Source organism: Pristiophorus japonicus, chromosome 16, assembly GCF_044704955.1.
Source record: "Pristiophorus japonicus isolate sPriJap1 chromosome 16, sPriJap1.hap1, whole genome shotgun sequence".
NCBI classification, from domain to species: Eukaryota; Metazoa; Chordata; class Chondrichthyes; family Pristiophoridae; genus Pristiophorus; species Pristiophorus japonicus.
This window is the reverse complement of record NC_091992.1, coordinates 128,858,552-128,874,911: the sequence shown is the minus strand read 5'-3', so window position 1 is coordinate 128,874,911 and position 16,360 is coordinate 128,858,552. Positions and strand designations below refer to the sequence as shown.

Here is a 16,360-nt window from a genome sequence, read left to right as displayed (position 1 = left end):
ACGTGAGCTTTGATGGTGGGTTTGGCAGTTTATTGAACTGCAGGACAAAATGGTCTAGCCAAATCCGACCTTCGCCCAACATCCCAGAAGCTGATATTGATCACAAATGGGAACTTTGCCAAGGGCAGTTGTACTTCTGCCCTGGCTGATCCCAGATGACTGAGCATACTGAGAATAGACTTGGGAACTTCTTGGTTTATATGGCTCATCTACTAGTTCTGGTAATAGACTATTCGTGAAGTATTCAATAAATATTACATACTTTTAAGAAGAGTATTCTTTTAGAAAAGCAATATCCGTAACACATTGAAATGTGCGTGCAAACTTTTCTGTGCACATGTTGCAAAATGATGTCCGCGGCGTTAATTTTTACAGGCTGTAATCACACCACCTAGAAAAGTAGAATGACCTAATATTTTGATGGGGGATTTTTCTCCTGCTCTCAGGAAATCAGATTTGCATAGGCAGGCAGATGTAGGTCAGCAGCAATGCATGCCTTGTTGAATGTTCGGGGATGTTGCTCATTCCAAGTGTTTCATTGGAAGGGACGTAATGGTACCTCACTAGTGAAGCTGCAGCTTCTGTGGATCTTGTTGAAGGTGAGATTCAGATTTGGGAGTTCATGTTGCACTTCCATAACTGCAGGCATGTAACCAGATTGTTAGAGAATGTAGATGTACGCTTACATCTCAGCTTTCCCTGTTAGAAGTATAACTCTTTGATCATTTTTAAAATAAGTAAAATGTACTTTCAATAAAATTACCAAGTGCCATATGTTTGTAGTCTGTAAGGGTAGCAAGGGGTGTCTTTATTTTGAGCTTTGAAGATATGTGTTTCCGTCAAATATTTGTAAAATTTGTGGTCTTATTTTCTTGGTTAAAATCGCACGCTGTGTCCAACCTGTTGTTTGTTGGGTAAAGTAGATTTTCCATTTTTTTTAAACTGCAGCCCTGATTGGTGCTGAAATGTTACAAAATATTGAGAAACATGAAGGTTGCTACATTGCAAGTGGCACATTGAGTTTTTGTTGTTTGCTCCCAATAATCTGTTTAAACTGCTGTTTCTTCCAACATGCAGGTTACAATTGGATACTTCAATAATTAGATATTGTGATTTGAGCCCCTCTATGCTGTTTAGTCTGGGGCATCAGCAGGTGTGGGTCGGCTGCATTCCCAAAAGTGTTTAGTTGTCCTAGCCCCAAGGCATTTTTTTACTTAAACAACTCATCATTATGCCCTCTTCACTGCGCACTAAATCCTCCTCTTCACACTAACAGCCTTTGTTACTCTCATCACCAGGCTTCCTAAGAATCTTCCCCATCCATGTTGTCATCTTCACTGCACGCAACTCTTACTTTTCATTTCTGCACTCACTTACATAATTCTCCAGTTGTGGTCCAAAACTTGTAGAAACTCAACTTCATCTGCATACATATACCTTTCTCTTTCTCCATTCTGTTAACTGTCTTCCCATTTAGGTATGCTTTCCTTCACAGAACTTCTCCCCAAAATATGCTATTTAACATTTCTCTGCATTGATTTGCATCTGCCACGTTTTGCATACTCTGCTAACCTGTCTGTCGTGCATTCTTCTCTACTGTTGGTCATGTCTCTTAATTTGGTATTATAGAAACATAGGCCCCAAGTTTCCACATGATTTGCTCCTGATTTTTAGGAGCAACTGGTGTAGAACGGAATATCTTAGAAATCGGAATTCTCGTCATTTAGTTTGCTCCAGTTCTAGTCAGTTAGAACAGTTTCACTTTGGAACAGAATTTTTTTTTCAAAAGGGGGCGTGTCCGGCCACTTACGCCTGTTTTCAAAGTTTCGTCAGTGAAAACTTACTCCAAACTAACTCAAAATGGAGTAAGTGAAGATTTTTGTACGCTCGAAAAAACCTTGTCTACACTTTAGAAAATCAGGCGTCGGTTACAAATCAGGCGTAGAGAATGGTGGGGGGGGGGGGGGGGGAGTTTAAAGGGAAGTTTACAAACATTAAACACTTCAGTTTTACAAATAAAGAGCCATCATCAATAATAAATGATAAATACATTAATAAATCAACCAATAAATCAATCAAAAAAAATTAATAAATAATTTGTTAAAAAATCAATAAATAAAACATTTTCCACTTACCGACTGCAGCACCGGGAGCCCTCCAACAGCGTGCTGGGATCCCCCCCCCCCCCCCCCCAGTGTGTCTCTGTCAGTGTCTCTATCTCTCTGTCTGTCTGTCTGTGAGTGTCTCTCATTCTCTGTCAGTGTCTGTGTTTCTGACAGCGAGGGGGGTAGGGGGAGTAGGGGAGAAGGGGGAGAAAGGAGATATGGGGGGTAGGAGAAGGGGGAGGGAGACTGAACGGGCCGGGCCTGAGACTTTGGGCAGGACCCGTCCCCAGCACCAGATTTACAGGTAGGTGGCGTTGGATCAGGTCGGGGGGGTGGTGGGAGGGAGGTCGGTTTGGGTCGGGGGGGTGGTGGGAGGGAGGTCGGTTTGGGTCGGGGGGAGGGAGGGAGAGAGGGAGGTCAGGTCGGGGAGAGGGAGGTCAGGTCGGATCCGGGGCGGGGGAGGAGCCGGAGTCTGGTCGGGTCCAGTTGGGGGGGGGGGGAGGGGGAGGGGAAGCGGGAGTCGGGGCGGGTCCGGTCCGGTCGGGGGGAGCGGGAGTCGGTGTCGGGTCCGGTCCGGAGGCGGGAAGCCGGAGTCGAGTCGAGTCGGAAGGAAACAGGAGCTGGCCATGGGAGGAGCGCTATTCACACAGCCCCAGTGAGGCCATTCGGCCAGGGCTAGGGGCTGCGTGCTTCGGGCCCCTCCCACACAGTTTCGGGCGCCTGGAGCTACTGCACTTGCGCGCCCACTGTAGCGCACATGTGCAGAGGTCCCGGCACTGTTTTCAGCGCAGGGACCTGGCTCCGCCCTCTACAGCTCCTGCTGCGCTGCGCCGAGGGCCAGAGGACCTGCAGGGGAGGTGGAGAATACGGAGCGTTTTTTAAGGCGCACTTTGTGGCGCGAAAAACGGGCCTCCAGGTCGGGACTGCGCCGTTCTAGGCGCGGCTCGAAACGTGGGCCCATAGAAACATAGAAAATAGGTACAGGAATAGGCCATTCGGCCCTTCGAGCCTGCACCGCCATTTAATGAGTTCATGGCTGAACATACAACTTCCTGCTTTCTCGCCATACCCCTTGATCAACAATTATTAAACAAGTTACAATATTATTCCACTTGTGTCCATATCTAAATGGAAAACATGAAGTTCCAGTACAAATCTCTGGCACACTTAACATACCCAAGTCTTGCCAATCTGAAAAACATGCATTTATCCCTATTCTCTGCTTTCTGTCCCTTAGCCATCACTCTCTCCATGTGGCTATATTAACTTGAATAACATGTACCTTAATTTTTGCAATTCTCTGATATGACCATGTTCAGCCATGAACTCATTGAATGGCGGTGCAGGCTCGAAGGTCCGAATGGCCTACTCCTGCACCTATTTTCTATGTTTCTATGACTCCATTATCCATATATACAACCAAAATTGCATTTCCTTTATCAAGACACTGATTTCATCACAAAATTTAGGCACTGCCTGCTTTTCACAGACCCATTCTGACTGTCTCTGATAACAAATCCCTTTCTAAATATTCAATCATTTCACCCCATATTATGAAGCCTGGATGTTTACCCACAACCAGGGTCAGACTAACTGGCCCATAATTTCCTGCCTTTTCCCTTTTTTTTTGGTCAATAAGGGTGGAACACATGTCTTTCCTTTGAAACAATGAATTTGTTTCCAAACATTTTTATTAGGAAATTATTATTAGTACCTGCAACTTCCTTCCCTATTCTGAGATGTATCACATCTGGGCCCAGTGATTAAAAAAAATTACTTTTTAAGTCCTATTCACTTTTTTAATACAGTTTCCTTTTGACTCTTTATTTTGAGTAGTGACTGTTCCCCGACTACTTCCGGTGTTGAACCCAGTTATTGTAATGAATGTATGAGCTGCTCATGATGCCGCTCCCTCTTTATCTATACTGCTGCCCCCTCGCATCTCCTTTCATTTTCCCTCTCCTACCCAAGTGGAGAAATATGTCAGTAAGGTTGGAAACTCAGCATGTATGGTAATGAAGCTAGTCCTCTAACAAGACACAACATTCCCCTGAGAGGGCGCAACATATCTAAACCTGTGCCATTGTCCATGATTTGCCAATTACAAGTGCTGCACTGTGTGCTGTGACTCACTTTCTGAAATAATTTGACCTGTAGCTAATGAACTTGTTAAGATTGGTTGCAGCTTCTAATTATTACTTAATAACTGTTTCCATAGACTTAATGTGCTCTTTTTGGAAAAATAATTCAATTTTTCCCCAAGAAATATGAAGTAAATGTTCAATTGAATCTCAAAACTGAAATATTTGTGAGCCATCTTTAAAGAAGTTGTTCCTATCTTCCTGAAAAGTTAAGTAAGTACTATCTTCACACAGACTGTGGTGGTATTGCACGGCATCGCCCTCTCCGCGTCCTTGTATGCAAACTGATGGACCTTGGAGCTCTTTGTATTTTTGGGGTGGGCATGTGGGGCAGAGATTTTTATACTGAAATCAGCACTGTTGAACTATGCTCAACTTGCATCAAATCAGTCTGGGAGGGATGTTAGTATTTTGGACAACTACTTGGAAATGCACTCTTGTTGTCTTTTAATACCAAATAAAATAGCGCAGCTAGTCTGTCTCTAGTCCTAAAAAAAAATCTCCATTCTTTTCCTCAGAGGAAATTTTGGAGCGGCAGAAAGCAAAACAAGAAGCAGAGATGGAGGAAGTTAAGCGAAAAGCAGCAGAACAAGCAGAGAAGGCCAGGAGAGAGACTGGGGATAATGGCCAGATGGAGATTGAGAGAAGTAATGGAGCATCAGAAGAGCAAACTGAAGAGAAGGACAAGGATAGGAAAGAGACTGAAGAAAATCTTCAGGAAAAAGGCACAGAAGGTAAATGGTGCTTATCCACTGTAAAGTCATACTAGGCTAACCATCAGCTAGCGTCACTGCAGTTATTTCAATTGATTGCATGCAAATCAGACACATTGTTCCTGTTAATCTTAAAACTAGATTTGGGGTTCAGATATCTTCTGGACATTCTGATGTCTGCTGTACAGGTTGAACCTCCTGTATCCAGAACCATTCCCGGCCACCGTGTGGTGCATGTGTAGCACTCCGACATGAACAAATTGAAGTCCTTCCTTGCTGCCGACTCCCGCAATCGCTGGCCTGACACAGCCATCCACCGCCCCCCCCCCCCCCCCTAATGATTTCTCTGCCGCACTTCCAGCCCCAACCCAGCCAGCCCCGATATCCCCTTGCTCAGTACCTGTACCATCCAATTTAATGTGACCACGTCTCGTCCAGAAAAAAGCCTTATCCAGACAGGCCAGGTCCCGAGGGTTCCGGATAAGGTTCAACCTGTAATAGTTGAAGCCAGACTTGAGAGCTATAGTACTGAAGTTAGTTCTGGCTTACATGTACACAGATGGAACTAAAGATCCTACTAATTTACTTTTTTAAACAATCTATACCATATTTGCATCAGTCTGTTCTAAATTGAACATTATTTAAAACAATGAAAATATGTGCATCATGCCGTTTTTATTGATTTTAAAATTCAAATCCCACTGGGCTTAAAGTTGAACTTGATTTTATTTTAATTTACTTGCTGTGTAGACCCTGAGGCTAGAAGGTTTTCTGTATCACTGAGTTATGTTTATCTTATTGAACAGCTGCTTAATGAGAACACAGTGATGTGTTAAAACTGTCAAGACCCAACCTGATTGCAGTTCACTTTCATCATGCTGCAGTTGGAATCAGATAGAAACCGTGTTGTCAGCAGGATTTTGATGAAGTATTACAGCCCACTTGAACTGTGGGGTGGGGAGGAGAAGAGAAGGGGGCAGTACAGCATTACAATGATTGATTTTATCTTTCCAACCCTTGTTTCTGTTGGGAGAGAGCATTTTGTGTTCCATCTTTACAAGTCTCACTGGTGGTTGTGGTGATGGCGATGGAAGAAATCTAATTCAATGCATTGATAGTAGCAGACAGGGCAGGCAACTTTAACCTTTCCTAAATTGGTACCAGTGGGCTAAAGAAACTGGGTGACAACACTGCTTGCTATGTAAAAAGTGAGATTCAAAACTGATTGTCGTGTCAGGTTGTATCTGTTTGAAGGAAACAACTATATGGATGTGAACTTGTGAAACATTACCAGTGTTGGGAAAGATGTTGCCTTTGGGAAATACTCCTGTGTCCTCCTCGTCTGCTCTGAGGAGCAGTTTTAGCTCTCCTGAAATAAAAATGGCATGGTGAGGGCCTTTGGGTAAAGCCTTGGAAAAGTCCTTGCACGTTAGACAGCAATAGGTGGTGTTTATTATAAATATTACAGAACATGGTGTTTGTGTAGCTTGTATTTTAAAATGTTAATTGTGATGTTCTACTCAAAATGTGACTGAGATATGCAAAATTTCTTGGGTATTGCCTTACACATATAGTCAGGGACGTATTCAAAAGGTAGTGCTTGTGTTCTACGTTTTGCTGTAGACCCCATGCCTAGTGGAGATAACCGTAGCTCTGAAAGTTCAGAGACATTGAAGAGTGATGGCAGCAGCCAAAATCCTTCTGCAGAGGAAAATAAGCCTCCCCCGTCGAAGGGCACTGGAGAGACTGAGCTGGCAAACCCTGAAACTGAGAAGCTGACAGAGGAGAAGAAACTGGCAGTCGAATCAGTACAGCTCCCCCTGGATAGAACAGGTACAGAAGGTCACTCATCACACCTCGGAGTGGGGGGAGCAGTTCTTTTCTAGATCGTGTTCTAAGTGAACGAACTACTGCCATCTTTGAAATCATTCATCAGTCAATTTTTGTTTTTCTCTGTTCATGTTCTTTGCTCATAATGTAGGCTGCTTTTCTGGCTGTCTGTTCACAAACCTATTGATTAGTAAGTTAGTACAGTACCTGTAGTACAAATGACAGCTAACTTTAAAAAAAAAATTGAAACTTACCACTATAATCTTTTTTGGTATAATATCGCTGCTTGAAGTTTTGAGCTTTTATTTCTCTGCCTATCATATTAAAACAAATCTCGAGATGTATTTTAAGTGATTTAACTACGTTTTGATTGTAACTACTTTATATTTTTTCTCATTTTAAGTTTCGATTTTATCCTCTGTTCCTGAGCGCCCAAGTTCCTGCTGATTTTGTTCCTGTCCTCACCCAATGTGCCCATGTGCAGTTACTAACTGGTTATTGGGCAGAAGCAGGAATAGTGATGAACTATTGCTCTGACTGGCTCCTGGACATTGAGGCTAGTGTGGTGCTCCCATTGTCATCCATAGCTGGTTTGTATCTCACTCGGCATTGCATTGAGTCATTGAGAGAGCATCATTATTTTTTTTTCAGTTAGCCTTTGGTGTTGGACTCCAAATCTTTCTCCCCATAATTACTCGATGCATAATAGATGATTAATGTCTGTATATGTATCATCAGATTCTAGAACTTTTTAATGTCATGATCATTTTCAATTCGATTTATTGATCTGTACAGCAGTGGTCCCTAGAGGAGGGAAAACTGTTCGCGATATTATATGGCTTTCACACCCTAGCAATGAATCCCAAGTGACTTAAATTAAATTAATATCTAGCAGTTAAGGATTTATTAACAATATTTAATTTACATCCTTCATCTTTAGTAATCATATATTTAACAGATGTCATCGCCAATGAAATGCATCTGAAACTTCTTGTTCATTCATAGTGACCTTTGTTGCTTGAAACACTGACTTGATGTTAATTGACAAATCAATAAGGTGATTCCGAAAGTTACGTGCAGCTTTTGTTGTATTTTCTTAAGCAATAAGTAAAACACACAGTGGTGAAATGTTCCTTTTTATAGTCCTTCAATAATCCTATTCTTCTGGATATCGGTATTTTTGGAGATGCTGTTTATGTCTCCGCTAACTTGCACACCAGATTCGTTTCAAGTTCAGCAGATTTTACTTTTTGCTTATTTTAACCTGGAATTATACTTCATATTTTAATGTAAATATTCTAATCCAGTGTGATATAACTATGGACAAATATTAAATAATCCAGAAGGAAAAACAACTGGAGGGATTGGATTCAATGAGCAACCGAAGATAAAATAAAAAATATCCAACTGCAGTTATTGTTTACAAACTGCTGTTTTGTAACCTGTTTTAGAAAGACACCCATATAACAGAGCATTGCACCATTGACTGTGTCTCAGTGGTTCTTCACCATGTGTCAAAGAGCATTGCAAGGGCTTTGCTTGTATTGCTAGTGGCTGCTGGGTTGTTAACACCTGTAAAATAAGCTTCATGGCACACCTATACATTTCAGTTTCTATTTTACTTGCTGTATGCTTTAAGCAGGAATGTTTTAAAATTTCTTTTTGGCAAAATTTGTGTTCAAAGTTAAACATGTTAGTACTTGGAAGTAGAATGCTTTTGAAAAAAAAATAAACATTTTCTCACCCAGCATCTGCACTCACAGGCCAGGTATCATACAGCAAAGGACCCTTCCTCTGACCCAATAATAAGCCTCTGTCCCAATCTCACAAGAGCATCACCGACTGTACAAATATAAATGTTTCCACTTCTCACACCAGCCATCCTTGTGTTTTATCTGACTAAGAAGTCACTTAGCATAAAATTAGCCATAATTTGACATTGGACTCACACTCATTAGGAACTTGGTTGAAATTGGCCAACCTCATTTTTCACACAGGACCGTGACACCCAAAAGACAGATAATATATATGGAAGATGATTTAGCATAGGGAGCAGTTTGCTCAAAAGTTGCCAATGAGACAAAATTAGGAGGTTTGGCATGAGTGAGAGGGACTGTTTTGAGTGCGTATAAGTTAACAGAATGGACACGTGCAAGTGCAGGAGGAAAACGCTGTAAAAAATTAACACAAAAAGCTCATAGCATCGAGTTTTATAAATAGGAACAGTAAGAGAAAGACCAACTGAGATATAATAAGTTTATGCAAAGCAGTCGTTGGGTCATAGTTTGAATAGTGTATGTGGTTTTGAGCGCTCTTTTATAGCAAGGACACTGAGATACCTCGAGAGCTTGCAGTGTACATTCAGCAGAATGATACCAGAGGTTGGAACGACAGTAATAAGAGACTTGAGCTACTGGAACTACTTCAATTGGTCTTGGATAAAACTAAGAGGAGGTTTAATAAAGTTTTGTTTTAAAGTAAGGGTTTTGTTGGGTTCTTATTTTAAAAATTGCTTTTACATGTATCGTTCCCCAAGTAATGCACCAGTTCTTGAACAAGACCAGTTATGCAACTTGTATTTGGCATCAATCCCCCTCATACAGTTTAGATCAAGAACATAGTGTGTGGCAAATCAAAGCCACCAACCTACCTTCAACTATTCTGTAGCATTTTTGAGGACTAGCATAATGCATCACAATTTAACACCTCTTGATTAAAGTCATTTATGTTATTGTGAGACCTTCAGTACTTCATTTCTATTACAAGATCACAAAACGTAAATGTGTATTTTACAAATCGCTGTGCTAACCTAAGATAGGAGCGAAGTAGGCCATATGGCTCCTCAAGCCTGCTCCACCATTCAAATAAGATCTTGGCTAATCTTCCACCTCCACCACTTTCCCGCACTTTCCCCAAAAAAGTTATTCTTCACGTCCACTTTAGACAAGTTTACAAAACTGCAAAAATATATAACTTAATTGCTCCTTAACACATGGCATATTTTACTGCTGGACCTATCATTAAAGCACCTTGCTTTTTATGATTGCATATTAAATTCGCTGCATGACACCTGTTGCATTGGAATTTCACTTTCTTTTTGTCCTCCATATTTTTTCTTGTGATTGAATTATTTTATTGTTTACTTTTTTTATACACAGCATTTAAGAATTCACTTTTAATATGAAGAAATTGAAAGGGAATCATAAATTGACTCTGTTCCCTGTTGGTTCGGTGGGTAAAGACTGAGTCATGTAGACTAGGAAGGTCCAAATTTGATTCCTAGTTTCTGCGGGGATGGCAGTGTGACTGCTATAACTCGCCTCGGCACCTAGGCCACGAAAGGTCAAATTAGCCATAGTCCTCTCTCCTGATTGCTATCCAGTGACTTCTGCTGGAAAGATAAGGCATCAGCTGAGGACAACATCAGACTTGAGTTAAATATCCATCTGATGTTCAGGCTGCAGGTTTACATGTGAAGATTGGCAACTCGGATGAGACCCAGAGGGCCATGGCACTGTGCCAAAGCATGAATCAGCAACTTGAGGAATAGAGGAGAGTGGGAAGCAGCATTTGGAACTATGTTGGGATCGGTTTGATAGCAAGCTCTGTTTATCATTTCCTGGTGGCTTAAACAGGAAGGGGTTGTAAAGAATAAACAAAGTAGGACTGACGTATGAGGAGAGACTGGATCAACTCGGCTTGTATCCACTGAAGTTTAGAAGAATGAGAGGGGATCTCATAAACATATAAAATTCTGACGGGATTGGACAGGTTAGAGGCAGGAAGAATGTGCCTGTTGCTGGGGAGTTCTAGAACCAGGAGTCACAGTCGAAGAATAAGGGGTAAGCCATTTATGACCGTGATGAGGAGAAACATCTTCACTCAGAGAGTGGTTAACCTGTGGAATTCTCTACTGCAGAAAATTGTTGAGGACAGTTTGTTAGATATATTCAAAAGGGAGTTAGATATGCCCCTTACGGCCAAAGGGATCAAGGAGTATGGAGAGAAAGCAGGAAAAGGGATACTGAGGTTGAATGATCAGCCATGATCTTATTGAATGGCGGTGCAGGCTCGAAGGGCCTGCTCCTGCACCTAATTTCTATATTTCTGTGTTTCTATTCAAACAAAATTGTTTTTGGGTAACATAATTTAAGTGGTTATCTTCAAATAGGAAATTATAATGAGAAAACTTGAACTCTGTTTGATCAATTTATTTTTGAGATGCATGCAACGCAGTGTTCAGAAATATAGTGGGTGACCCATTTCAATGGTGGTTGATGCTTTCTAGCTGGTTGGGAAGGTAGGTGTGTACATTGCTTATAACATCGAAGATACCAATTTGTGTTGCTTCTTTTCTACTTCCTTAGAAGATAATGAGAATTCTACTGACGCTACTACCACTGCCATGAAAACCACGTCACCGTCACCATCGCTATCTGCTGATGATAGTAACAGCAATGTGGATTTGTCCAATGAGACATCCACTCAGGATGCCAGTTTCAAGATAACTGAGGATTTAGAGAATATGGAGGGATCCTCACAGTCTTCAGGGAATGGTCAGGAAGACACAGGTGAACTTTAGTTATTTCCTTCGAAAATGCTATCTTGCAAATACATCATGTAATTTGAGTTCAAGAGCATCTTGAAAACATAGCGCTTTATCAGGACCGACGCTAGTCAAGATTTTTCTTGGTAATTCAACTCCAACCAAAAATATTGGTATGCACAAAACTCTCATGATCTTTTGAAAGTCTTGTTCAATTTTGCATCAAATATGAACCATTTCTGATTTCTGTCCAGCTGAGTACAGTTGTGGTTTTAATTTCCCATGTTACAGGGTGTGGAAGGTGGTGTGTTGTCGATTGAGAGTCAACCCGCCATGAGTAATGCAAGGATAGTTTATGGGTGGCATGGTAGCACAGTGTCATGGCACACCAGTGCATGTTGCCATACTACTGATCCAAGTAGAGGCAAGCATCTCTCCATTGCCAGGGATGGGAATGTTGGAGGGAGATGCTCTTGGTACCTGCTAGCAGCCAATTCACAAGTATAACATGAGTGGAGTTTTGAGATGCAGTTGCCTGCCCAAAATAATGCAGGAAATGCTGATTTGATAAGCTGGTGCTGAGAGAAATGTAGAGGATCATATAGCCCCTCTCCTGCAACTATCCCCAAAAATATTTCCCCCCCCCCCCCATCTCCTTTTCCCTCCCAGTTTACTTTTTTGGGTCTTTTTCTGATTAGGATCTATATATACATCCTACTACCCTGTAACCATGTGCTTTGATACACTGACACATTAAGCTGTTAGAAGTATTTTCAAAGATTTCTTAAATGATCCCCCTTCCCCTTGGCACTTTTCCTGGATGTGTAATCCTAAATTGCACAGAAATACATCAAGCTGTAGTAAATAGGAAACAAGTACCTGGACTGTTGTAAAACTATAAAACTCGGTGACCTAATTCTTAACCATACAATTTATTAAAGCCATATCTCTTGGAGTGATTCTTCTTTTCTGTTGACCTGATTTGAAAGGGCAGGTGTAGTAAATTTTACATGGATAACTTTCAGTTTCCAATAATATTTTGCACCTCACTATGGTCTGTTTGCAAATACTTCATAAAACTTTTTTTTAAATCAAGTGTTAAATATCTTCCACAGTATACTAAGGATTAATCAGTTGATTTGCTGCAATTTCTCTAGCTCTCTTCAGTGAGTCATTTGATGTTAAAACTCCATATTTAAAACCTAGTTGTATCTGTGCACCCATTGTTTGTTTAAATGTTCCTATTGTGGAACCAAAGCTGCTTATCATCCCACTCCTGAAAAAATAGACCATATGATTAACATTGCATTTAAAAGAACAGCAGATACAAACCAGAAAGAAAGATTTGATTTACTTTTATGGATTTCCACACCCATTGCACCATATGGACTGCTTCAAGGGATTGTAGAGTTTCTACATGTAACTCATTTTCCCCCACCTTTTAAGAAATAGTATGTACCATCTCTGATTATTGAATATCCCCTCTATGTGTACTGGTATTTCTAAGTTAGTTCACAGATTAGTATTGTACCAAGTTTTTTAAAACTTCTGCAGACTTGCATCTATTGGAAACCAGACCAGACCAAATTCAATTGGGACACTGAAGAGATGAGTTAAAAGATCACAAGAAAATCTAGAATCTTCATACTGTAAACCAAAATGGTTTCTATATATTTTAATGGTTTTTGTTTGCAGGCTAGGTCTAATATGTGTGTTGAGTTGTTATTTTCAAGGATAATGGCACAATAAACAATTCCTTCAACCTCCTTCCCCAAATCAATACATGGTGGCCAAAATAGTTCAGGCAAGCAATTATACACATTGGCAGATATTGATGCTGCTTTTATTAATGAATGACATTCCACATACTCTTGAATCATGCTGGAGGCCAGAAACTATGTAAATGTTGGAAGATTAGTTAGAAAAAGTTTTCCTTGGATTGAAATTTCTTAACGTATCAAATGGACAAATTGTTGGTTGGCTCGCTGGTGATGCTCTTGATGCATATCAGCGGGAAATGATGTGTCACAATATATCTAGGATTATTTTGTGCGTGAGTTGAGCACTACCACTGACACCTCTACAATGATTATTTGCTATAGAATCAGCAGAACTCGGCAGTGATAAAGCAAATGGCGAAAATGGTGATTTTTCTGGAGCTGGCAAAGGATCATCTATTCTAACTAGGATGGTCACAAGGTTACGGAACCCTGACAGCAAGTTGAGTCAGCTGAAGAGCGCCCAGGCTGCTGCTGCAATACATGAGGCAAACAAATCATTTAGGGAAGGGAGAGAGGTGAGAGACGAGCTTCTACTCTTTAAAATGTATATTTATATTGAAGTACATTTGCATTATGTTGCATCCTATGCAAAATTAAGACGTATATTGATTATTTAAGTTCTTTTAAAATTCAGTGACTTGAGCTTTTCTTTCAAAAGTTGACCTTAAATTGATTCTGGCATTTTATTTCTTGTCCCCTCTCGTTTAAAATAAAGAACATAAACTATGGAGCCAAAAAAAAGCCTTGTAGTCCATCAACTTCGCTGCATCTAAATTTCATTGTTTGTTCTCGCCTGCACTTCTCCCCCACTATTACTTGTTGATTCCTACTTCAAAGGAACTTTGAGTTCTTTATCTCCCTAATAATATAGACAATGTTATTAATATCTCTATAATCCTCTTCCTCAGTAGATCTTATGAAGTTGTCAATTTACTCTGAATGAACTATCTTCTCTGCATGTCTGTTGCACAAAAAATATTCAGTTTAAAACATGGCGTTTAAAGATATTCATATTGAACTAACAAAGGCAGTGTGAAATTTGGGGAATGTATTGATATAAAATGGTATATTGAGTCTCTTTTTGCTTTTCAGGTCCTGGTGGTAAATTCACAAGGGGAAGTCTCTCGTCTGAGCGCAAGGAAAGATCTGATGATGAAGGGAATTATGAATAACTTGTTTAAGTTGGGTCAAGAGGGAAAGTATCGTGTCTACCAAAACCAATACAGCACTAGCACCTTGGCACTCAACAAGCACCAGCACCGAGAAGATCATGACAAACGACGACATCTTTCACACAAGTTCTGCATGACCCCCGCGGGCGAGTTCAAGTGGAATGGTGCTGTGCATGGGTCAAAAGTGCTTACAATCTCTACTTTAAGACTGACCATTATACAGCTGGAGAATAATATCCCATCCTCATTCCTGCACCCTAATTGGGCTTCACATAGGTGAATGGAATTTGTTTATTTGTGTGTTTATAGATTAATCACATTGAAGTGCAATTTATGCTTGCTTTTGTGCTGCCATAATTTTCTTTTGATTCTGAAAGGAGACGGTGAACGCTGAGCCCTTTTCAACCAGAAGACAACAGTGGCATTTCAGGAGGGACGAACGTTTTTAGAACCAGCTAGTAAATGTCATGGGCATTGTGCAGGCTGTGGTTGGGACACTATCAGCAATGTTGTACTGCTGGGGTCAAAAGTTGTGATACAACACTAACATATAAAGTGTAGTAAGATGGGGCATTGGACTTGCAAAACAATTTGTCAAGTGTAAAGGAATGAGGCAGCACAATGTCCACTATTCAATACCTGAAACTGCGTCCTCTTCCTTTGTAAAAATATAAGTATGTAATGGCTTTCAATCCATTTCTCATCTGAAAGAAAGCAATGATAAGTGGTTTCACTGGGACACGTCAAGCAGAAAGGGATGGGGACTTAACTTCACTGATCTCCTTTTGACCAGAGGCAAGTTAGGCGTAGGCGCATCTGCACAGATATTCAGAATCACTTGGATGTATTTTCAGGTAGAGGAGTTGTAATCGTGAGCAGGTGAGCAACTGTGTTTCAAACCTGCCCCATGATTGATAACACATTGTGAATAAACAGACTTTCATGTTTCAGAAGTACCTCGACGAATAAATTGTATTTCAAATTGAGTGTTTGTAAATTCAGTTTGGGGGTAGATTTAAAATCACATGGTAATGCAGCTTTAAATTTTGCTTAAATATTTATCTGTTTATACATGCCTCATTTTTGATGTGTTTAGATTTACTGTCAGTTGGGTTGGAATTCTATTATGTTTGCTTTTCTAGGTTTTTTTTTAAAAGATGGAAATAGTTTTAAAATTCCAATCTGAATGAGTTCAAAAAGTACATACTTGTCCAAATGGCTGTTAATTTTTTTCTTGGATTATTGTTTCTTAAATCTTCCCCAGCGCCAACATTAATCTGACTGGCCTGTACTTGCCATCTTTATCCTTCTCCCTTTCTCTCCAGATACATCCTATCCGGACCGGATGACTTATCCACTAAGTACTGCCAGCCTTTCTAATACCTCCTCTTTAACTATTTTTATTTCATCCAATATCCCAACAACCACCTTGTTTACCGTAGCTTTGGCAATGTCCTCTTCCTTAGTAAACACCGATGCAAAGTTTTCATTTAGTTCCTCAGCCATGCCTTGTGTCTCCACCAATGGTTCTCATTGGGCCCTACCGTTTCTCTGACCACTTGTTGGCTGTTAATACGCCTATAGAAGACCATAGGATTTCCTTTTATGTTAGCTGCCAATCTCTTCTCGTATTGTCTTTTTGTTCCTCTTGCTTCCTTTTTCACTTCTCTTATGTCCTGACATCTGTCCTTTTTCTGCTTTGTCCTACTCTCTAAATGTTTGTCATCCAGGGAGCTCTGGCTTTGGGTGCACTCTCTTTTCCCCCTTGTGGGAATGTACCGAGACTGTATCCAAACCATCTCTTCTTTAAAGGCCACCCATTGCTTACTTTACATTTCTGCCTGCCTATCTTTGACTCCAATTTACCTGGGCCAGATCACTCCTCAATTTGTTTAAATTAGCCTTCCTTCAGTTAGGTATTTTTATTCTGGATTACTCCTTGTCCTTCTCTCTAACTAATCTAAACCTTATATTATGATCACTGTTCCCGAGATGCTCCCCCATTGTGATCATCTCCACTTCAACTTCATTCCCCAGGGCTAGATCCTGCAACGCCTCCTACCTCGTTGGCA

The 16,360-nt window shown here is 40.6% G+C and overlaps 1 protein-coding gene across 11 annotated transcripts in view; it reads left to right on the top strand.

Moving 5' to 3' along the window:
* Positions 1-16,360, top strand: part of bptf (bromodomain PHD finger transcription factor) — a 144,573-nt gene that overhangs the window by 56,631 nt on the left and 71,582 nt on the right. For 8 of the 11 annotated variants that reach the window (XM_070857881.1, XM_070857880.1, XM_070857874.1 and 5 more), the window contains 5 exons: positions 4,765-4,980; positions 6,583-6,792; positions 11,157-11,360; positions 13,438-13,631; positions 14,209-14,564. In XM_070857881.1, coding sequence (XP_070713982.1) covers positions 4,765-4,980; positions 6,583-6,792; positions 11,157-11,360; positions 13,438-13,631; positions 14,209-14,564 — 1,180 coding nt within the window. The remainder of the gene's footprint in view (positions 1-4,764; positions 4,981-6,582; positions 6,793-11,156; positions 11,361-13,437; positions 13,632-14,208; positions 14,565-16,360) is intronic. The other 3 variants (XM_070857879.1, XM_070857878.1, XM_070857877.1) reach the window with 2 other exon arrangements.